The sequence below is a fragment of the Molossus molossus genome, unplaced genomic scaffold (assembly GCF_014108415.1).
Source record: "Molossus molossus isolate mMolMol1 unplaced genomic scaffold, mMolMol1.p scaffold_m16_p_7, whole genome shotgun sequence".
Taxonomy (NCBI): domain Eukaryota; kingdom Metazoa; phylum Chordata; class Mammalia; order Chiroptera; family Molossidae; genus Molossus; species Molossus molossus.
In genome coordinates, this window is record NW_023425401.1 from 33,144,170 (window position 1) to 33,167,417 (window position 23,248).

Below are 23,248 nucleotides of genomic sequence, written 5' to 3' on the forward strand. Positions count from 1 at the left end.
ACACAGCAGCGGCAAACCCGCAAAATACCCAGTGTTTTTTGAGCACTTACTGTATATAAGATTTCTTGCAAAAACAAAAAAAAGTAATTTCTTTAATCCTCATGGTAATCCTGAGATAAAATGAAATTCTAGGACTAGCTTCGATTTCAGCACCACCCCTACCCTCCAAGTGGCTTTTAAATCCTGACTTAAACCGGCACATTACCATGGGTACACAGTGCATCAGTTTCCTCTACGTGAGTTTGAGTTAAAAAGGTCAAAGGAGTCGAGGGGTCCTTAGGTCCCTTAACAACTAACACCATGGTTCTCTCTAGCAATGCAAACAATCCAGGAACCGAGAACTTGACTGGGTGACCGGACACAAAATGTTAACCTTCCTCCCTCCCTTCTGTGGTCTCATTTCTTTGTGATCAGAAACTCGGATAACGTTTTCTTCCACTGTCCCTGCACTGACTTTGGAAGGGAGAAGAGAAAGGCGGAATCAGAAAAGATAAGTCAACCATCCTCTCATGGCTGGGAAGGGCCGATCTGTTCAGTTAAACTCAGGGGCTGACAGCTAAGAGCAGGCTCTAGGGAAGGCGCGAGCCCAGAGGTGAAGATCCAGAGCCCGAGACCCGAAAGCCGGCGCCCGAGCTGCGAAGCGCTCGTCCCTCTTCCGGAAGTCCGGAGCGGCGTTCACACCGCGCCGGGCCCTGCTCCCTGCATCTGGGCTGAACTACATTTCCCAGAATGCCATTCAATCCCCTCGCAGGCGCCAATGAGCGCCTGGGTGACGCCATCAGCCCGCGCGATGTTTAGATCCACTGATGTCGTGGCGCTATAGGGGGAGAAGTTGGTGATTCGCCTGGTCCTGGTCCTGAAGACGAGGTCTAGGTGACCCCTGGCCCCTTCCTACCTACCCCTCCGCCCCCCTTTTCCCACCTCTTCTGGCAGGATGAGGCGTGCAGGCCTGGGTAAGGAGAGGGCTGAGGTTCGAAGTTCGGGGACCCTGGAACCGACTGTGCTGGGCGCGGGGACGCGGGAGGAAGTCGGACCGCTCTGGAATCTGGGCCAGAAAGCGGGATGTGTGGAGGGGTCGTTGGAGGCGGTGACAAGTGGAAACACATCATTTGTCCCAGATCCTAGGGGTATCCTTAAGTTTGGGTCAGTCCCAGATTTGGATGGCAGGTTTAGAGAGTGCAGTGGAGGACTTGGGGGTGGAGTATGTACAGGTGCCAGCCCAGCCGTCGTGTCTTTTAGTTTATTGCCCAACTGCACATGATTATGAAAAGGGCTTATTCCCCGAAGTTCGGCTTCGGTTTCTCCTTCTCGGCTGGCCCTGGATGTTAGTTTCTTAAGAAGCGAAATTTGAAGAGTGTTGCATGCGAAGCACACTAAAAATAATAGTAATCATGGTAGCCTGGTAACAGTGAGTTACAAAGGTAAGTATACGTGTCTTTACTGTTCAAGTCCGAGGCCAACATCGGGGTCAGAGGCCATTTTACCCAGAACATTTCTTATCTGAGCCGTCTTCCACTGTTAAGGCAGTAAAATGTGGCAATGCTTGGAGGCTTAAGCATTTGTTCTTGACCTTTTGTCTTAGGAAGCCTGTTCACCAACCAGCAGGAATAAGTTAGGCACAAGGACTTCTACTGGGCCATTATAATGCACAGCGATTAAAACAGCATTTTCTGGTTCTGAATTTCTCTACTAAGAGACTATTTAAAATAAGAAAAGAACCCTGCTAAATCAACATACATCATACCTGAGAAAAATATATGAAATATTGGGAAAAAAAGATGTTACCTTGGAAAAAGAAAAATCAGCTTTTTCAAGTGTCAGGTATTAAAAGTTAGTGAAAGTTGCCAGTAACTCTAGACTTGTACGTTGATTAATAAATTTTAGTATGAGAAACAGTTTTTGAAAAATACAGTTTTTTATGATTACTTGGATCATAGAAAGAAAGTTGACCAGGTAAATCATAGAGAAAAAAGAACTAATCTTGAGTACGCTTAGTTTTATATGCCTACATGTTTTTCCTTTGTACCATTACTGATGCCAGCAAACATTTATTGTGTACTTGAGTCAGTTCCAGGTATACAGCCATTTGCAGCCCTGTTTGTGCTCCCCAAAGCTTCCAACCTAGTTAGGGAGTAGGAAAACCTTCAGAGATAAATTATAGAGCAAGGTGGTAGCTAGTTATACATCAAATGTCAGACAAGTTCTACATATAGTGAATGTTTAGGCATTTTAGAGATAGAGTGCTGTGTACTTTGTGGAGACATAGGAACTTGAACTAGAACTGGAAGATACAGGGTGGGAGAGGTAAGACCAGCTGGAAGGATAACACCACTGCCACCAAAAGAATTGTAGAACTAGAATTATGAATGATGTGTTGAAGGGATTATGATCAAGGCAGTTTGATTGAAGTAGGAGTCATGGAACCAGAACTACCACATTGTGGAGTACCAGGCCAAGGAGCTTGGATCTTAACAGTAAGCCCTTTAACCCTTAGAATATTTTGTTCAGCAGTGTGTCATGATAAATTGCAGGAAAGGAACTTGATAAGAGCTGATTCTCAGCCATGACTGTACTTTAGAATTACCTGGAGAGCTTTTAAGGCATTGCTACCTGGAACCTAGTGCCTGCACCCCCCTCCCCCCACGCCATTCAGACCAGCCTTTTTCTTTTAAGCTCCCCTGTAGTTGAGAGGAAAGGTGATGACTTAGGTGTGTGTTGCTATCCTTGACATTGGTATGATGTGAGGTGGGCTTTTTTTAAGCATCAATGTGTATTAACCTGGAATTTTAAACTTGGAATAAGTAGTGAATCTGATAAATATTAATGTGAAGAAGCTGCCATGCTTCATATGAATCTGTAAATGATTTGGCTCAACTAGTGATAGAAACTACCCAAAAGAAGTAGCCCTAAATGGACAAAGGGTGAGGATGGATGACTTTGGCACTCATTAGGTTTCCTACCACTTATTTAGCAGTGATCCACATAAAAAGAAGCAGCTAACTTTGGAATAGCAACTCCTAAACTTTTATTTGATATTTTTGATGTTTTTATGTTGGAAGTGGGTAATAGTGTGAGGGAAGTTTAAAGTTCTTTGACAGAAGAAATGTTCATTGACAGATTGCTGGGTGGTGAAAATTTTGCTTTTAATGAATGGAACAATATAGAAGACTCTAAAATTAAAATTAAGGTAGGCAGCCCTGGCTGGTTTGGCTCAGCTGTTAGAGCTCCAGCCCGAGGACCAAAGAGTCTCGAGTTTGATTCCGGTCAAGGGCACATGCCTCGGTTGCAGTTAGATCCTAGACCTGGTTGAGATCGTTTGGGAGGCAGCCAATTGATGTGTCTCTCTCACATCAATGTTTCTCTTTCTCTCCCTCTTCCCCCAACTATATCTGAAAATCAGTGGAAAAATATCCTTGGGTTAGGATTGAAAAAAAAAAAAAATTAAGGTAGGCAATGAAAATAAAGCAAATAGCCATTAATTTAGAAATGAATTCCTTGGTAAAGTTTTCAGGTGATTAAATTCAACCAGTCAGCAGTGACTTCTTGGGCAAATGTTCTGCATTCTGAATCTTAGTCATAAAATAAGAAGACATATACCTTTTCTTTAAGGATTTTGGTCCTTATTAAAATAGAGCTTGCATAACGTATCATTAACTATGGAGTGAGAATGCATTTTTGATTATTTTAACTGAGTGGGGAAAATATACTATGCCTAGTCACTTGAGTTCTTCACTTCTATAATAGCATATTTGGAGAGCTTTATGGATCGTGTGCCAGCAGTTGAGGGAAAATTTGAGGAATGCAACTCTCTACTCTGGAACATACTTGTTTGACATTTTGTTGTGTTTCTGTTTGTGGTGGTAGAAATTGTGTAAGTGTCTGCTGCATAAGTGCTCATTAGGTACAAAGCATATAAAATTATGAAACACTGTTTCTGCCCTCAAAGAAACTTACGATTCTATTCTTGACAGGCACACTGAAAGTTGAATAACAGTGAATTCAGATTTTATTCATTAATTCATTTACAAGTTTTATTGAGTGTGCCTTACTGTGTGTGTGTGTGTGTGTGTGTGTGTGTGTATGTGTGTATGCATTTGTGGCGGATATGTAGCCATGAGTGAAACAAATTTAGTTTCTGCCCTTGGAGTGCAGTCTAGAGTGCGATACTAGTGTTTTGTAAAATCAGAGCTATAAGAATTCAAAGGAGTGAGGTTTGCTTTTTAGAGAAAATGAGATTTGTGCTATGCGTTGAAAGAGCTTCCTATTCACACCTCAACCATCCTTCAACCACCAGCTCTGGCCACTACTTCCTATTCTTCCATCTACTCTTGGAGTTTAGTAGACCTCTAAACCTCTGGTTTCCATATCATACCTTTCCCCCTTATTCTCAGGCCTCTGTTGAAATTACTTGAATCCTTATTCAGTCTAGACCCCATAATTCATATATTTAACCACTCTTTTGGTGAGCAATCTCAACCTCTTGAGGTTCTGTCCTTCTGTAGCCCAACACCATAAACCTCCAAATCTTGAGTAGTCTGACCATCTAGCTTCTCATGGGCTGACTCAGGTTGATGAGCTCTTTTTGCACACATCCAAGAGGATTGAAACCACTAGTGTATATTGCCTCAGTGAGGCTTGTTTTATCCCCCAGTCCCCTCTGTAGTCCCAGTCAGTTTTCTCCATTCTCTTTATTGTTTTTCGCAAATGACCATCATTCTTCAGAGACAGCCTTTTCTTTTACCAAGAAAATTGGTGGTATCAATGATTTTTTTTAATGTGGTTAAATAACACCCTAAACTGTGTTTTCCGCTCTCATTTCCCTAACGCAATTATTGATGTATTCACTGTCCAAGGCTTACTCCAATCATTTGATTGCTGATGAATATCAAGTACTAATTAAACAGTGGCAGGGACTGCATTTCTGTATTCTCAGTGTTATTCCCTAGAAGATGAGCTCCAAAAAGTAGCACCTAGTTTCTCAAAGATTTGTTGAAGATTGAATGATCCCCTCTCTCAGCTCTCAGTTATATTCTCTTTAAGTTATTCTAGCTCTCTTCTGTTTAAGAGAAAGAGATACCGGTAAAGCACCCTTCCTCTGCCATGAGCTCCCTCCTGCTATGTTATCGTCTTTCTCCTTTACTCTTCATAGCCAGGCTTCTTCAATGGGGAGTTGACGTTACTACTTTTAGATCATGATTAAAATGTGTAGTTCTATGGAGCAAGAAATGTGTCCTGAATATCCTTGTACCTATGTTAATGTGTTGTGGACAATCAATGAGCAATCAATAAATGTGTGTTGAAATGAATTGAATATTCTTTGCTTAAGAAAGGGCATTGAAGGAATTGTTCTACTCTATTTGCTTATTTTAAAAATTTACCTGAAATGTGACTCTTATTGACATACATGGTCTGCAACGCCCTCCAGGGGTCTTTTTCGGTTCTTTCCAATCAAAGTTTCAAAGTGGCTTGTTTTTGCTACAACTATACCTGTGACTGATTCTTGCAGGTGAAGGAGGACCTCCTGGCAACTATGGGAATTATGGCTATGCTAATAGTGGGTACAGTGCCTGTGAAGAAGAAAATGACAGACTCACGGAGAGTCTGAGACACAAAGTAACTGCTATAAAATCTGTAAGTATATAACATTTTAAGTACTTTTAAATTTGTATATTTATATGCGTATATATTACTTATAAACTGTGTACTTTTATTGGCATCATATTAAGAATTCATTTGTTCAGATAGTGTAGTTCAGTGAGACATGCTCAAAATTTAGACATGATTTGAGTAGAAGGTTTGAAAATGTGGCCAATTAAATCATGTGGTACATTTGTTTATCTTTTTTAAACTTCAGCTGTTTTTTGTGGTTAAATCTAAAATACTGTGTGTTGTCTGTAGTAGTGTCTCCAAGCTCCATCTTCCACACCCAAGCAGCTCTTCTCCTGGCCTTTTCTTCTTCTGGTCTCTTAAGCTACAAATCTTAGTCTTTCATGTTTCTGCCTTTTCCCTTAAATCAGTCACCGAGGCTTATGCTTCTTTCTTTCTACTGTTTGTTTCTGTTTCTGCTTTTCCGTATCTAATACTATCCTCTTGGTTTTCTATTGGGAAAGCCTTTTAACCTATCTGTTTCTAATTTTTTTACATGTTCTGGTCTGAGTCACATGCCGTCACCACAGTCATCTTTTTAGTGTTATTTTAAATTACATCCTACACTCTCAGAAGACCTCACTGCCCTCCATGATGTAAGAAAGAAAGTTCACAGTCCGTATGTTGATCTAATAGGTCCTTTGAAGACTGTCCACAGCTTTTCAGACCTTACCTCCTGTATTTTCAGAACGTGCATATGCTTTCTCCCGGATAAATTAGAGTGCTCTCTGTCCTGTGCACGCTGGCACCTCCCAGCGCCCGTATCTTCGATTGTGCTGTCCCTTTGCCTCGGGTGTCCTTTCCTTCTTACATTGCTGAGCTCTGGTCCGCTGAAAGGCTCCACTTCATTGCACCCTCCCCCCCTCCAAGCTTCACCTGGTTACCACATCAAAAGTAACTTTTTTCCTTATGAACATAAGACTGTACAGTTTCCATAACCCTTATTGTATAGTGATCTGCATTAGAACTATTTGTATGTAAAAGAAATTTACCAGAATGTAAGGTTTTCTGTTGTACTCATTTTTATATTCTACACAGCATCTACTATAATTCCTTATCAGTTGTATTGACTTAAATCTATTAAATAAAGGAATGAAAAAAGATGGTTTTAACAGTGTGTGTGATTGATTCTGCATTACAATAAACATGCTATACACTTACAGAGCATTGAGTAGAAGCTCGTATTGCCAAAACTTAATTAGTATCTTACTAGTCTTGGAAAATAGAATTGTATTCAGCCTGGAGACTATTACATTCTGAAATGAGTATTGTTTTCAAAGTCATACTAAATCAAAGGGAGTTGATCTATGAACTGAGCAATATTGTATGATGTTAATAATTTAGAAAATATAACATTTAGAGGAAATTAAGAATTAAATGATTTTTTAAAACCTTCAGTGTTGCTCATTTAAGCTCCTTGTTAGAAGAAAGCTTTTTTCCCCTAGAAATCTGTTCCGTGGCATGATGGTTGTGCGCAGCAGTTAGGTGATTTGGGCTATCAAGCTTTATAGTTGCTGTGTTATCTCATATTCGAATCTAGAATTCTGTGCTTTTGTGTCAGTAATATGGCCTTACGCTGTTCACACAAAATTAACTAAGAATATTATTTGCAGTGGTTTGCCAGGGTTTTTAGTAGTTGTGGTTATATTTATTCAAAATCTTGGAAGTGAAGGCTTTGATGACTTCATCATATAAAGTATTAAATAGGTTTTGGTTGGACTAGCAGCCATAACCCCTTACAGATTTCTCTAGGCTCAGCCTCTTTTCTGCATAGCCTTAGAAAGTGGATAATACTAACTTGTATTTTTTCAATTTGTTGTGTTTTAAACAAAAATACCTTTAGAATCTAAAAAAGTAATCAATTTAGGTATATAGTCAAAGTAATGTCACATTTCAGTAGGAACATAGTAAATACTTGTATCTGAATTTGAATTGATAATACAGGTATATATCTTTAAAAACACAAAGAAGGAAATATACAGATAAATATTGTTGTATGAATAATATAAAGAAAGAAAAAAAGAATGCAAGTCTAGGAGAATCAGAAAGAAGTATGCATCAAAATTAAAAGATGGAACTAAATATGAAGATGAAATCCAGATGAAGAGCAGGGACGCCATGTCCTTGTTGGGAAGGAGTAGACATTCTAAAATTATTTTCCATTAATTTCAGTGAAAATATCAGAAGAAGAGATTCTTCTATTTCTAGAATGCAGTTTTATTTGAGAAACTGTGTATATTTAAAATGGCATTATGTTTGCTTTATAACACATAAATACTTTTATATGAGTAGTAATGTATATATGCTTTCTTTGTAGCTTTCCATTGAGATAGGCCATGAAGTTAAAACTCAAAATAAAATATTAGCTGAAATGGTAAGTGAGATTTTAACTTTAAGAAATTTGATTTAATATTTTTAAAGTTAGTGTGTTATTCAGGAATAACACTGTTTTAACTTTTATCCATTTTGAAATAGATCCTAAAGATCATAAGTCCTAGATTTTAATCCATTTATATCTAATTGGTTTGGAATAACTACAAAGTGTATCTTTGCTATATTTTTACATTTCTCATATTGCCTGACACACATAAGTATGAGGAAGAAGTGGAAACCAATGTATCTTTAATCCTGTGTTTAGAAACACTGTTGAAGACTCAGGACAAATGACTATTTTGAGTGTTCTTAGAGCTCTCATTGGATATAGACTACCAAGTAATCAAAAAGCACCTTGCATCCAATCAACCAAATGTCTTGCACTTAAATGTAAGCCTGTTTCTTTTGCTATTTCTTTTGCTTGATGTCCTAAGGATCACTTCTGAACAAATCAATAGGATTTGAATATAGTAACATCTAGAGCCTTTTATCTCTAGTTTCACAGTCTCAGCAATATATACCTTTTCTTCATCGAGCCTCTTTCCAATCTTTAATCTTTATTTTGGATGTCAAACTTCTCTAGACCTTTCCCAGTTTCTCCACGTGCTTCTAAAATTGTACTATCCAAAAAGGAATATGGCATTGAAAGCAATGTTCCTATGAAGCTGTGCATTAGAATCATGTGGGGAACTCTCCGAAAATACCGATGCCTGGTTCTCATTCCAAATATACTGATTCAGAATTTCAGTGGGAGGGACCGAGGTATGTGTATTTTGAAAAATGATTCTGATACATAACCCTGCCGAAGACATAGATGTATAAAGTGTTTGAGCTACGTAGCCAGAGCTATGCTAAAGCTGTCATCATGCCAGGGCCTTTACATTTCAGCGTATTGGGTTTTCAATGAAAGTGCAATATTTCTAGTTCATACCTACTCCTTATCATAAGGACTCTTCCAGCTACATTTTAATATGGTAGTTTTCCCCATCCATATTTGTAGTTTTTACTATGTTTTACCACTTCTATATGACATTCTCTTAACTTTTAAAAGACTATACTATACTTTAAAGTCAGCAATGTAAATGAAAGGATCTTAAAAGTAAAGGTACATTTAACTGCTCACCAACCACCTTAAATGCTGTACTGGGAAGCACACCTATTTGATCTCGGAGAGCATGCCCCCACCAAAAGTGGTAAAAGCAAAGTAAAACAACAACAACAAAAAATGCTTTTCTGGCAGCCGTGAAGCTTGGGAGATCCTGGCCAGGCTGAGGATGTCAGATCTCATTGTCCTCCCAGCCTTTCGACCCTCCCTGAGGCCCGCAGTAAAATGGTTTGATCCCCTCTGCCCCCCAAAAGTGGGGAAAAACCTGTATGATAGTAGACAAACTACCTTTATTGTTAATGTTTTTTAATTCACATGATTGGAATAAGACCTAAATAGTTTGAGATTTTGAAATACTCTGTGGATGAAAGAAATGTTTATTGAATAATGAAAGAGTTTTTTAGTCATTGAAAGAATTATCCGAGTTATAAACAGGCTCCTGAGGTAATTAAACACTAAAAATGCCATTAAAAGTGTATTCTAATAACAATATATCCAATTACTTAAATGTGCATTATGTAGAATATTAGACTCGAAGCACTATATTTTGTTTTTCTTTTCTCCTCATAGGATTCACAATTTGATTCTACAACTGGATTTCTAGGTAGAACTGTGGAAAAACTAAAGATTTTATCCAGAGGAAGCCAAACAAAGCTGATGTGCTATATGCTGCTGTTTTCATTGTTTGTCTTTTTTGTCATTTATTGGATTATTAAACGGAGGTGATGCAAGTGCGTGTGAGTTTGGAATTTGTTCCAACTTAAGTGGCTTGGGGTACCATTTCGGTAAAAAAAAATCAGCATCAAAGCATTCCTAATTTTCAAATACTATGGCTTTTTCCATTGAAGATTACTGAATTTTACTTGTTTTATAAAGCACAGATAATACAGTGCTCTTTGAACATTGTTTGTTAGTGACTCATTTTTGCCCCTATTTTCAGGGGCTTGGAGATAGCCAAAAGTCAGTGCAGCCCTAACTATTGTTTTTCGGTTACCTTCTGTCAGATTAAATAGCAGGATACTATTCTGTTGTTATTATAAATGTAGGTTTATGTTCCATGTAAAGAAACTTAATGGGAGAATACTAGAATGGAGGGCCTGATGCTCGGCTCTTGAGGTGATGAGCAAGTTTGTGATGAAATGATAAATGTATTTTCCTGAACTGACATCAACCCTAACGGTGTACTCCCCTTTCTTCCTTATTTGGTTAAATGGTAGGCAGATTTCTTTCTTTTCTTTCCTTTATTGATTTTAGAGAGAGAGGAGGGGAGAAGGAGAGAGAGTTAGAGACATTGATGAGAGAGAAGATTGATTGGCCACCTCCTGCATGTCCCCTACTAGGGATTGGACCCACAACCTGGGCATGTGCCCTTACTGGGAATTGAACCAGCGACCTCTTGGTGCATGGGTCAACACTCAACCACTGAGCCATACCGGCTGGGCAAGGCAGATTTTTCTTACCCACAATTTTTTCTAATAATTTTTGATTATATGACTCCTCTTCCTCCTTTGCCAAAGGACCTCATTTTTTATATAAAGCTTGTTATTTTGGCATATTTCTAGTAGGGTGCAAAAACAATGTGTAATGGTGTGAATGTTCATTTTATATTAGCTTTATACATACCATTAATTTGGCTTAAAATAGTTTTATGATTTTAGTTACTTAGGCCATTTGGTTATCATTTGTGACAGAATAATGTGAAGCTAAAGTAATTGCTAGGCTCTGAATGGAAATAACTTGTTCAAGAAAATTAATTGCATCTGTTTTATTATGTGCTCAAAATAAGTCATTGAAAGTACTCAGCATTTAATTTGGGGTAAGAGCATTGTTGCTTAAATCCAGTATTCTTGTTTATAGAAAGCAAAACAAAGGTGGAATGTTGAGTAGAAAAAAAAATTAAAATGTTCTTAAATACTCTGTATTGCTACTATTTTGGAATCTAATCATTTATGAGCTCTAAAAATAAATTTTTAATGAAACAAATCAACTTTATTGTTTCTTTTAGTCTGTTATATTTTTATATAGAACCTAAGCAATGGTCCTGAAAACTCAGATTCCAAGAAAAATCAAGGAAAGTTGACATAATAGTATTATTTCAGAACTTGCTTCAAACAAATGAGATAAAGCATGACTGCATTTTCAAAAATATTTAATTTTAAATTTTTTTAGTTATAAATCTGTTATTGATTTTGCAGTACATTTTGCTCATTCCTCATTACCTAGCAATTCAGATCCTATGTTTCCTGTTTGGATTTGGTATTCGGGCCTCTGCTTGACAGGTTAAAACACTGCCACCGAGGGGTTAAGTGACTGTGACAGACCTGAGGTGTGATAGGAGACACACTGGTTTGCGTTAGATGACGTGGGTTCAGATCTTCATTCCTTCACGTACTCTGTGTTTTGGGGCCTGTTTCTTCATTAAATCACCTATTTCATAGGATCGTTTTGAGAGACAGGCAATATATTAGAAAGTACCTTTTTCAGTCACTCAATAAGTATTAGTTCTTCCTATTGTTACAGACACATCAAAAAAGGGAGTTATTTTAAGGGCAAGACAATACATTGGTTTCAGGCTTTGATATGACGTGACCTCTAAGTGGAAATTTCTATCAAACGATAAGATTGATTTTTAAAAAAATAATTATTTAATTATGTACTCTGTGCCAATTGTGTGACATCCAGAGCTCTGAGAAGACTTGGAAATCATTGCAATAATTAAAACTGCAAAAAGAACAGAATAAACGGCCAAAAAAATGACTGGAAGATGGAAACAGAAGGGAAGCAACAAGAAATAGGATCGAGGCCCTGGGAAAACCAATGATGGGAAGACAAGGATGGCTCAAGATTAAGCATTGGCTATTATTTGAAAGAACTTTGTAAAATATTAAAACACGGTTTAAATGTTGGATATTGTTATCATCAAGGAGGTGATAAGGGGTTTGGTGTAATGTCAATGTAATTCTTATCACTGCACTGTCCAATATTTATTTTGGAATTCTTTCTACGAACTGCCTAAAAACCTCTCAGCACTATTTCATATCACCCCTCTCTCAACACTGCCTTTGCTGAGACTCCTGACAGGCAGCTCCTGAAAGGACCTGTCCCTGCCCTATCAGCACCCTTTTCTTCCTTCTGTTTGGGGACCCACTCGGAGAAACTGCTCCCAGAATTGAAATTTGAAGAAAACATCAAATATAGAAAAGTTCTAATCCTTTATCATCCTTTATAAGCTCATTGCTAACTGAAAAAGGTATTACTGCTATATGTATCTGGGCAGTGGATTATAGTAATTAAACAGGCAAAATATTCACATTATAGTTTTTATTCAAACCACACAAGACTTGCAGATGTTTCGGTGGTAGGAACACACTATAAAGTCTGTATTTTAAATGGTAAAGCAGAGTCAGAAAGCAATTCATAAAAATCTATAAAAATCCCAGATATCCAAAATTTTCTGCAAAATATCTAGTCCATTTTACTAAGAGTTGGTCCCTGGAAGTGTGCCAACATATTTGTAAATAATAAAAACTATAACTTTTCTGCACCATCCCCTACAGATACCAGGCATCGGTCTCCACAGTGAGGGAAGGGAGAAGTATACATCCTGCTAGAATTTAAATTAGCATGCACATTAATTCTTGGATACTACTTGGGCAGCAAATAATTGTTCAATCTAAACCAAATATGTAACATTTTAAGCATTTGAATTCTGGAGCAGAAAACCCTGGCACCTGCACCCATAGAAAGCTCTAGTTCTATGAAATGCATTAGTTTTCCTAATTTTTCCATGCTCTTAAATTTCAAATTACATGTATTGAGTTTACTCTCTTGTAGAGAAAGTGGAAAAAGTGCTTGATAATTTGGGTGCAGTTAGTCAGTAAATAACTTCATCAGGCCATACTGCTGAATTAACTGACTTGAGAATAGTTAATACTCAGTACTGGGGAGCAAGCGAGCATCGTAGCTATGACTGAAAGCTGAAATCGCACCGCCTGATGTAAATCCTGGCTCCACCACTCACATGATGACCTGGCTAATGACCTCTCCAGCTTCGTTCTTCTATTTGTAAAATGGGAATGAAAATTGTATATAGATAGCAGTCATGCACAATCGGAGGTTCTTGTAATCAAATATAACTTGTAAAGCACTTAGAGTGGTTCCTGGTACTCAGCGGTACTGCCTTCAGGGTGGCTGCTCAGAGTTCTCTTTCTAAGTTTTAGTCTTCAAAATGTAAACTACAGAACCTCATAAAACAATAGCATTTTAATATTTAGATTTATTATGATTTTAATATACTTGTTTAAATTCTTTTTTATTCTTTATTGATTTTAGAGAGAGGGGAAGAGAGAGGGAGAGAAAAAGAGAAACATCGATTGGCCGCCTCCTGCATGCCCCGCACTGGGGAGCAGGCGCACAACCTGGGCATGTGTCTTGACTGGGAATTGAAGCGGCGACGTCTTGGTACATGGGTCAACGCTCAACCACTGAGCCACACCGGCTGGACTGTTCAAATTCTCTGTACCTTCATATGCGTAGAATCAATCACCAGGAAGTTCTCATGTAATAAGGTTTAATATAAATTAAATATGTATCTAAGAAAGTAAAAGTATCTAAAAGTATATATTTGTATATATACTCATATATATATATACTGAGAGAGAAAGAAACATTTCGATCATCTTTGCATTTATACAGTCTGCAATTTAATTAACATTAAACTATTTTGGAGGATGTGGGCATTCTAAAGACAGGCAGTATAAACTTTTATGTGAAGTAGTTTGCTTTTTAATTGAGTGTACAGTGTTTTATTCAACATATACTTTTGCTTTTATTCCTAGTAATGGAATGATGTATATTTTCAGGAAACTTAATGTCTAATTATATAATTCCTACTGGTTCTAATCTATGCCAAGTTAATTAAAAATCGTTTATGTGTTCATATAACCAAGAGTATTTTCTCATGACTTAAATTTCTGTTCTAATACTTAGAACTGTTATAAATATGTTTCTCTTGGAGCTGTACCATTGGGTATTTAAAACTCATTTCTTCCTTACCAGTGAGGAAATATTTAGGAACTGTTACATCTTCAAAAAATATCTGTGTGCTGTCTAATGACCACATATCCCCAAAACTCAGTTTTTCTATATATTTAGGGATATAAATTCCTAATAATAAAAGAACATGAAAATTATTCATAGAAAAAATATTTTAAAATTTAACTTTATTGTTTAATGTATTACAGTTGTCCCCCCTTTTTGCCCCATTGACCTTCCCCCCCACTCCTGTCTCCTTCCCCCAGACCTTCACCACACTATTGTCTGTGTCCAGGGGTTATACAGTTCTTTTGTTAGTCTCTTCCCGCCCCGCCCTCCCTCTGAGATTCCTCAGTCTGTTCCCTGCTTCCATTGTCAGTGGACCTACTTTGTTCATCAGTTTATTTGGTTTATTAGAGTCCACATATAAGTGAGATTAGAACAAATAGCCCCAAAATTTATCTATAACCGAAAAATACCCCAAATAGCCACAGCAATATTGAGAAAAAACAAAGTTGGAGGATCACAATACCAGATATCAAATTATAGTACAAAGCCATTATAATCGCCCAGCTAGTATGGCTCAATGGACTGAGTGTCCCATGACTGAGAGGTCCCAGTTTGATTCCTGGTGAGGGCACATGCCCGGATTGTAGGCTCAATACCCAGTAGGGGGCATGCAGGAGGCAGCTGATCTATATTTCTCTCTCCCACAGATGTTTCTACCTCTCTTCCTTTTTCTCACTGTAAAAAATAAATTAAAACATTTTTTAACAAGCCATTGTAATAAAAACAGCCTGGTACTGGCACAAGAAGAGTCATATAGATCAATTGAACAGAACAGAGAACCCAGAAATCAACTCATGCCAATATGATCAATTAATATTTGACAAAGGAGGTAAGACCATACAATGGAGTAAAGACAGTCTCTTCAATAAATGGCATTGGGAAAATTGGACAGGTACATGAAAATAAATAAAACTAGACCACCCACTTAAACCATACACAAGAATAAACTCAAAATGGATAAAGGACTTGAATATAAGTCGTGAAACCATAAAAATTTGAGGAGAAACCATAGGCAAAATCTGAGACATCTAATGTAGCAGAATGTTCATGAATACATTGCCTAGGGCAAGAGAAACAAACAAAAAATAAGCAAATGGAACTACATCAAAATAAAAAGCTGCACAGAAAAAGAAAACAACAAAATGAAAAGGAGTCCTACTGTATGGGAGAACGTATTTGCCAATGATACATCAAATAAGGGGTTAATTTCCAAAATATATAAAGAACTCATACAACTTAACAAAAGGAAGGAAAACAATCCAATTAAAAAATGGGCAAAGGACCTAAATAGACACCTCCAAAGAGAACATACAGATAGCCAAGAGACATACAAAAAAATGCTCAAAGTCACTAATCATCAGAGATGCAAATTAAAATGACAATGAGGTATCACCTCACACCTGCCAGAATGGCTGCCATCAACAAATCAACAAATGACAAGTGCTGGTGAGGTGGAGAAAAGGGGACTCTAGTACACTGCTGGTGGGAATGCAGACTGGTGCAGCCACTATGAAAAACAGCATGGAGTCTCCTCAAAAAATTAAAAATTGAACTGCCATGTAACCCAGTGATCCTACTTCTAGGAATATATCCTACGAAGCCTGAAACACCAATCAGGAACAATATATGCACCCCTATGTTCATAGCAGTGCTATTTACAATAGCTAAGATCTGGAAACAGCCCAAGTGCCCATTAGTAGATGAGTGGATAAAAAAGTTGTGGTACATATGCACAATGGAATGCTATACAGCTATAAAAAAGAAGGATCTCTTCTCTTTGAGATAGCATGGAGGGACCTGGAGAGTATTATGCTAAGTGAAATAAGCTAGTCAGAGAAAGACAAGTAGAAAAGAAAATTTTAACTATCAAAAATAAAATATTTTTGTTTAACTCATTCAGTAAGGGAATATTTGGTGTCTATCAATATGGGGCCATATGTTGAATACCTGTGTTTTTCCTAGAGCACTCGGCATAATAGTAGATCCTAAGAAGTGATTGGTGAATAAATTAACAGTTCCTACTAGAGAACATGTCTTCTTTGTTATCTTTCACTAAAATTTCAATGCTGATACCACAGAATGCCCTTATTAAAAATGTGTGACTTGAGCCCAGCCGGTGTGGCTCAGTAGTTGAGTGTTGACCCATGCATCAAGAGGTCGCTGGTTTGATTCCCGGTCAGGGCACATGCCCAGGTTATGGGCTAAATTCCAAGGGGGGGGGGGCATGCAAGTGGCGGCCAATCGATGTTCTCTTTCATCATTGTTTCTATCTCTCTCCCTTCCTCTCTCTCTAAAATCAATAAAGAAAAAAAATGTGCGGCTTGATTAATAACATACCTGTTCAGTTGCTAGCTGAGCATCTTTGAATATTGGAGGCACACTATTATAGCCATTGGGTTCATTAGGGACCAAAAATTGTTGCTATTTTAAAATTCTTATGGTTTTTCCTTTTATAAAGCTGAGGGAAGATGGGTTAAAATTGAATGCTCTGCCTACAGAGTCAAGAATGGATGTCACTTAATCAGACACGTGGCGGAAGAGCTGGGAAAGTTGTCTAATAGTCCTCTTCCATCACCATTCAGATTGCAAAACCTAACAGGTTTACCAACGTCTCTGACCTAAGTTGATCAGGTAAATAGGGCATTTTATTCTAGAAAACCTGGGGGGGGGGGTGTGTTTTTCCTAAGAATTTTATATTTGTTTCTGTTTCTAAGTAATTAGACTTGACTCCTGTCCTTAGCCAAGACGTCTGCATTTCACTCAACAAGATGTGTATCTCACTTAGGAATGTAAGTGGGGGCTTCTCCTTTATCAGGGAGTTTCAGACACAAAGATTTAAAACTTACTCAGGTCAGAGGGTGGGGCATTACATTTTGGGTGCTGTTAGGCCCATCCACTCAACCTAGCCCTCCTGGGTCATCCACATTTTGCTGCCATTGACAATACAGAGTAGATGATATATAGATATAGGTACAGATATTTTATTTTGTACCAGTCAGAACAGGCTTTCCATTCTCATTCATGAAAGGCAAGTGATGAATATTAGCAACTGAGAAAAATCAGCTCTTTATGTCTACTATGGAGTTTCAGAGCCAAAAGTTTCTGGTCTGTTCACAGGATTATAGAATTTTGAACTGGAAAATGAGACATGATCTAATTCTAACACCTTGTTTTTAAAATGCAAGGTTCTGGTTTGCACCTCTTCACAGGTATAATTGAGAGATAACGGAGGATTCATTGAGTCAAGAGGTACACGTAGGCGAAGTAACAGTGACAGATGTGTCTTTCTTGCCTGGCTACCATCATCTCTTATTACCAACTTTCTGACGTTACCTTCAGAGCTGAGGAAATAGCAGCAGAATTGGTAAGAAAAGAAGACTGGTGTTGGGGAAACAGAAAAAGAAACATTTAACTCATTACATCACAGGAGGACCACTGTGGAACATTACATCACAGGAGGACCACTGGGAACAGCACAACCACCAGCTCTAAGATGTTCTAGGTCCTGGGCACATAGGGAGGAATGAACGCAGGGAAATCTCGGGGTGACAGAGTTCGATTGAATATATTATCAGGACACAGAAGGACCAAGGGTGGAAAACTGAAGGTGAATGAGAACTCCAACATGTATTTGTATTCCTAAAGGAAAAGGGGAGAACATGAAACGAGGTGAGCTTTGAAGAGATAATGGATGACAGTGTTCCAGAACTGATGAACATTTTCCAGGACTGGAGAAATACGTGAGTTCTCAAATTGATATGCTAAACTACACTGCAAGGAGGGTTACAAAGAAAAAAATTAAATTAGGCATCACATATTAAAAGTACAAACAAAACATCAAAGATAGAAAAGAAAATCTTAAAAATACTTCAGTATGAAAAAATTGAATGTAGGAGGAAGAAGATGAATGTATGAGAACACTCTAAAGGGGAAAAAAATACCTAATTTGTCTGGCCATATTCTTGCAAAATTTAACTGTTCCTTGCCTTATTTTCAGGGCTTACAGGCCAAGGAAAATGGAGGAAAGATGGTTTATGAAATAAAACCATTTCAATCTATGGAATTCTATAATAGAGGCTCAAGTAACAGCACTCCAGACCATAGGTGAGGATGAGTGGGAACAGGGACCAGAGAGGAGTTGAGCGCACATTTTTTTTTTAATCCTCACCAGAGGATATTTTTCCATTTATTTTCAGATAGAGTGGGAGGGAGAGAGAGAAAGAGAAACATCCATGTGAGAGAGACACATCGACTGGTTGCCTCCTGCACAACCCTGACCAGGGCTGGAGACACACCGCAACCGAGGAACATGCCCTTGACCAGAATCAAACTCATGACTCTTTGGTCCACAGGCTGATGCTCTAACCGCTGAGCCAAACCAGCAGGGTGAGCTGAGCCCACATTTATGCCCCAAACTCATGTAATTATGTCACACCTGCTATTACACAAGCGACAGCATGGCTTCAAGTGTCCTGCTCCTTTTTGCACAAGGAATAACATCCAGTAACAAACACAGTTGGAAAGTCAAATCTGGGAAAACACATAGGATTATGGGAGTTTAAGAAGACTCATTTCACTAACTTGTAACATCAGAACCCACAGCAGTTCCGCCAGTACCCAGAGAAGCAGGGACTCTCCAGCAGTAGATGAAATAAGATGCTGCTGGGTGGGTTCCCCACTCCTGTGCCTGAAGTTGAGGGGTCAAAGAAACACAGGATTAAAACTGGACAGAATTGTTGGCAAAGGGAATGAGAACTGGGGCTGTTGGTTGCATGCCCTGGTCTATTCCCAGTGACCAGGTGCTTGATAAATATTTACTGAGTGGACGAGTAAAGGGAATCTGAAACACAAAGAAAGGTATTACGTTAATCAGCAATTTAAATCACTCTGAAATACATCACACTCTGTCAAGATAAATTTAAAAATAAACAGAATCTAGCTACTGATTCTCTGTGCAATCATATTGGAAATAGGACACGGTCCTAAAAATTAAGAGTTGTTACATTGAGGTTCACTCGTTTGTGACATGAAACTCAAGGGAAAATTATTTTCAGGCAATAAGAGCATATTTTTAAATAAAAGTATTTATAAAGCATCTTTCAGTTGGTTGTATGTCCTTGCAGTTGCACTGAAAAGTGTCACAGTGAGGCTTGGGTGGTGGACATTAATGATTTTTATGTTCCCAGCACCAAGCAGCTTGGCCTATTATGGGGCATCCTCTGACTGTGTGAGTGTGGCTTCCTACCCCAGAATTCAGAGGAGCTAGATAGAGACACTCTCTTCCTGCCATCCTGATAGCCTGGGTACAGGCTTAGAATCTAGGTCGACCAGTTGGCTATGTCCAGCCCAATGATGCAAGTAGCTAAGAAATGACCACTGGCAAAAACCACAGCATCAGTTGTTCAACAAACACAGATGTGGAGTCCAGTGGCAGCAGCCTTGAGTGCCTCGAGTTGAGTCACCTGGCAGAAACAATACAACAGTAGCCTTGGTGTCCACTAGTAGCAATGCTGGTGACATCTCACCCAAAGTGCTCATGAGATAGGACTGGCCATGCTCCCTCTCTTTGGCCAATCTTCATTTGTTCATATGCATTTTCTGTTCTCGATACCCCAGCTTCCAGAATCGTTATGTGGACGACGTTCAAACAGATTCATGTCCAAGTGAGCCAAAGCCATGTCTTAACATAAAATGCTGACTGATAGTCCTTGCCATTCATGGCACAAGTTCAACTTTAAAGCAATTTTAATATTCCTAAGAGAAAATGCTCAAAATGGACATATGGTGTCTTACCTTACATATTTACCACTTTAACTTGGAGAAGAAGAAAATGTTCCATGAGTTGTGGGGTGGATTAATTAATTTGTTAAGAAGTATTTCTCACTGGTCTTGGTGCTACGTAACCTGTCACCTATGCAGATAGCAATACGGACTATAACAGCGGCAATGACTATATTCAGCTCAAAATCTGACGATGCTGGATCATACACTTTGTCTTTCAGATAATGTATCCTTATTACAAAGGCATGTTTCATTTTTAACTAGGTACCTTACCTCTTAGGAGTATGATATTGATGATGTTTTTAGTCTCTACACAGCTGTTACTTTCCTGTCAGTGGTACGTAGCAGCTGATTAGGGACATACCAGTGCTAATTCATCATTTGAACATCCTCTGGGTCATCCATAAACATAAATTAGACTCACTTGTATATGCTACCGTAATCTAAAAGGCTTCATCACATCATCATAGTTCTAGAAGAAGAAAACTGGATGCTATTCCCAATGGTCTCTGGTTGCTGCAGGAGAGAAAAAAATATATATACATAATGTATATATTCCATCTTATAAAATCTTCTGATTCCACAATTGCACTTAAATTTCCTTTCATTGACACAGTCAGGGACATCTTCATGTCAACAGAAATGTAAACTTTAATAGTGAAAACAGAATAAAACATTCCCAATCTTAAATGAAAGGAAGATGTAATTAAATAAATGTTTATTTTCCAAAGGGCCCTAATGTAAACATATTAATCAATGGGATTTTTGTCAAATAGAAGACTTTTTGTTCCACAGAATATTAGGTCCAATAGTTTATTCTTGTGGGAAGGAAACACAGAAGGTGCTACCCTTCAGTGGCCTTCTACAAGCCTGGACATTGTAAAACAATGACTTGACTTCTGCTGTGTGTGTTTTTGTTTTTTTAAGAAAAAATGCTTTATTACTAATGGATTCTAAGTCCATCTTTATGAATTCATGATTCTGGGTACTGACAGAGAAGAACGTATGTTATTTCCTTAAGGAAGAATGAATTAATCACTGGCCCCAATACTCAATCTAAAGGACAAAAAAGTGAGCTCTCTCCTATGACTTAACCTTGATCACTATTTAGCAACTTCTACCCAATTCTTATCCATGCAAATGCCCACATCTACGTATTTGGAACTATTTTATATTATATTAATAAGTATTTTACAATCACAATTTAAATAAATAATATTTGGCACCCAGAAATAATGAGTATAGATCTGATTAGGAGAGAGGGGAAATATAGTTTTCATTAAAATGTTTAAATGACTACATAAATGTTTTCAAGTTCTGTAGTATCCAGTAAAGCTTATTATCTGGATAAGTATTCTTAAAAGTTGAGAACTAGCCCTGGCCAGTTTGGCTCAGCGGTTAGAGCGTCGGCCTGCGGTCTGGAGAGACCCGGGTTCGGTTCCCGCTAAGGGCACGTACTTCGGTTGCAGTTTGTCCCCGGCCCTGGTTGGTCGTGCGGGTGGCAGCCACTCGATGTGTCCCTTCACATCAATGTTTCTCTTTCTCTCTCCCTTCCTCTCTCTCCCTCCCACTCTACCTGAACAAAAAATGGAAAAATATCCTCGGGTGAGGATAAAAAAAAAAAAAAAAAAAAAAAAGCTGAGAACTATAAATATATGGGAGATTGATATAAAATTCTTAACTCATATAATAAATACATTTAATAAATAAAATATCAACATTTAAAAATTCTTAAGTCTAAAAGCACTAAACTGCAGAAAAGATTCCATTAAGAAAAATTAAAGCCACCATACGCTTCTATTTCACAAGAAATAAAGTAGTTAATTTAAAATTATTATTTCTGACACTCATCTACTTCTATTATTACAAGAAACAGTAAAATAATATTTTTTAAAAAGTTAATGGTTCTGAAAGAGATTTTAGGGGCATTATGATCCAAACCACCACTTAAAAAATGCTAAAACTAGAAAGCATCACATACATTGGATTGCATAGGAACAGAGACGGTGGCGTGAAGCTGAAACTAGGTCTGGTTGCCTTCGAATCACCTGCCTTTGTCCACATCGCTGCCTACGCTCCGTCTCAACCTTGTCTGCTTCCCAGTCATGCTTGTCCTTGACTGTTACTCAAAGGGAATAGAGGTAACAGCACGTTGTTTGTTGTTTTAAAGTATCTAAGTATATACATCAGGCAAAAAAGGATTGGTTATGCCCTGGCCAGGTAGTTCAGTTTGTTAGAGCATCATCCTGATAAACCATGGTTGTGGGTTCAGTCCCCACTCAGGGCACTTACAGGAATCAACCGATGAATGCATAAATGAGTGGAACACCAGATTAATGTCTCTCTCTCTCTCTCTCTCTCTCTCTCTCTCTCTCTCTCTCTCTTCCTTTAAAATCAATAAATTAAAGAAAAATATTTAAACAAAAAAAAACTATTGGTTATGCTACGGTCTTGGGGGTTTAGAACAGCCAAGTCCATTTCTTACTCTTCTGCGCGCCCGTTCCAGGTTGGCGAGGAGCCGTGCCCTGTGTCATCCTCGATGCTCACGTGAGGGTGGTCCCATGTCAGTGCTTCATAATGACCGAAGGGAGGAGGATGGAAGCTGCAAACGGCACTTTATGTTTGTGCTCAGAAGTGACAAGTGGCACCTTTTTTCTATTTCACTACCAAAGCCCATCTCCTGGCCACCCACACGTCAGACGGCAGGAAGAGAAATAGTCCCATGTCCCTAGAAGGAAAGCGAAATATTTGGTGGGCAAGCATTAATGACTACACTCTATACAAAACAGCTATTCCTTTGAGCTTTGCAGAGAAAATATTTACTTCATTATATATTCCATGTATAATGAACATTCATGTATCTGTGAAAATGCTACCAGAAGACAGAGGCTAATAAAATTTGATATCTGATTATACCTGCCTGTTTTATGAAATATATTACTAAACAGACTTAAAAATATATTTTTTTCTTTATTGACTTTTCTTAGAGAGGGTGAGAGAGATGGAAACATCAATGAGAGAGAACATCGATTGGCTGCCTCCTGCATGCCCCCACTGGGGATTTGGCCCAAAGCCTGGGCATATGCCCTGACCGGGAATTGAACCAGCAACCTCTTGGGGCACTGAGTCGCACTGGCTAGGCTAGACTTTTAAATGAATAACATGAGAGGCAGAAAACCAGGGTTTTAAATCCCATTGTAATTTGAAGCTTTAATTCCTTGAAAAATACACTTGTTTATT

General features: G+C 38.3%; 1 protein-coding gene across 1 annotated transcript; it reads left to right on the forward strand.

Moving 5' to 3' along the window:
- Positions 1–807: 807 nt before the first annotated feature.
- Positions 808–10,422, forward strand: BET1 (Bet1 golgi vesicular membrane trafficking protein). The gene is made up of 4 exons (XM_036247178.1): positions 808–953; positions 5,507–5,631; positions 7,964–8,020; positions 9,695–10,422. The coding sequence occupies exons 1-4, from the start codon at positions 935–937 to the stop codon at positions 9,848–9,850; spliced, it is 357 nt and encodes a 118-aa protein (XP_036103071.1). The 5' UTR covers positions 808–934; the 3' UTR covers positions 9,851–10,422.
- Positions 10,423–23,248: the final 12,826 nt, after the last annotated feature.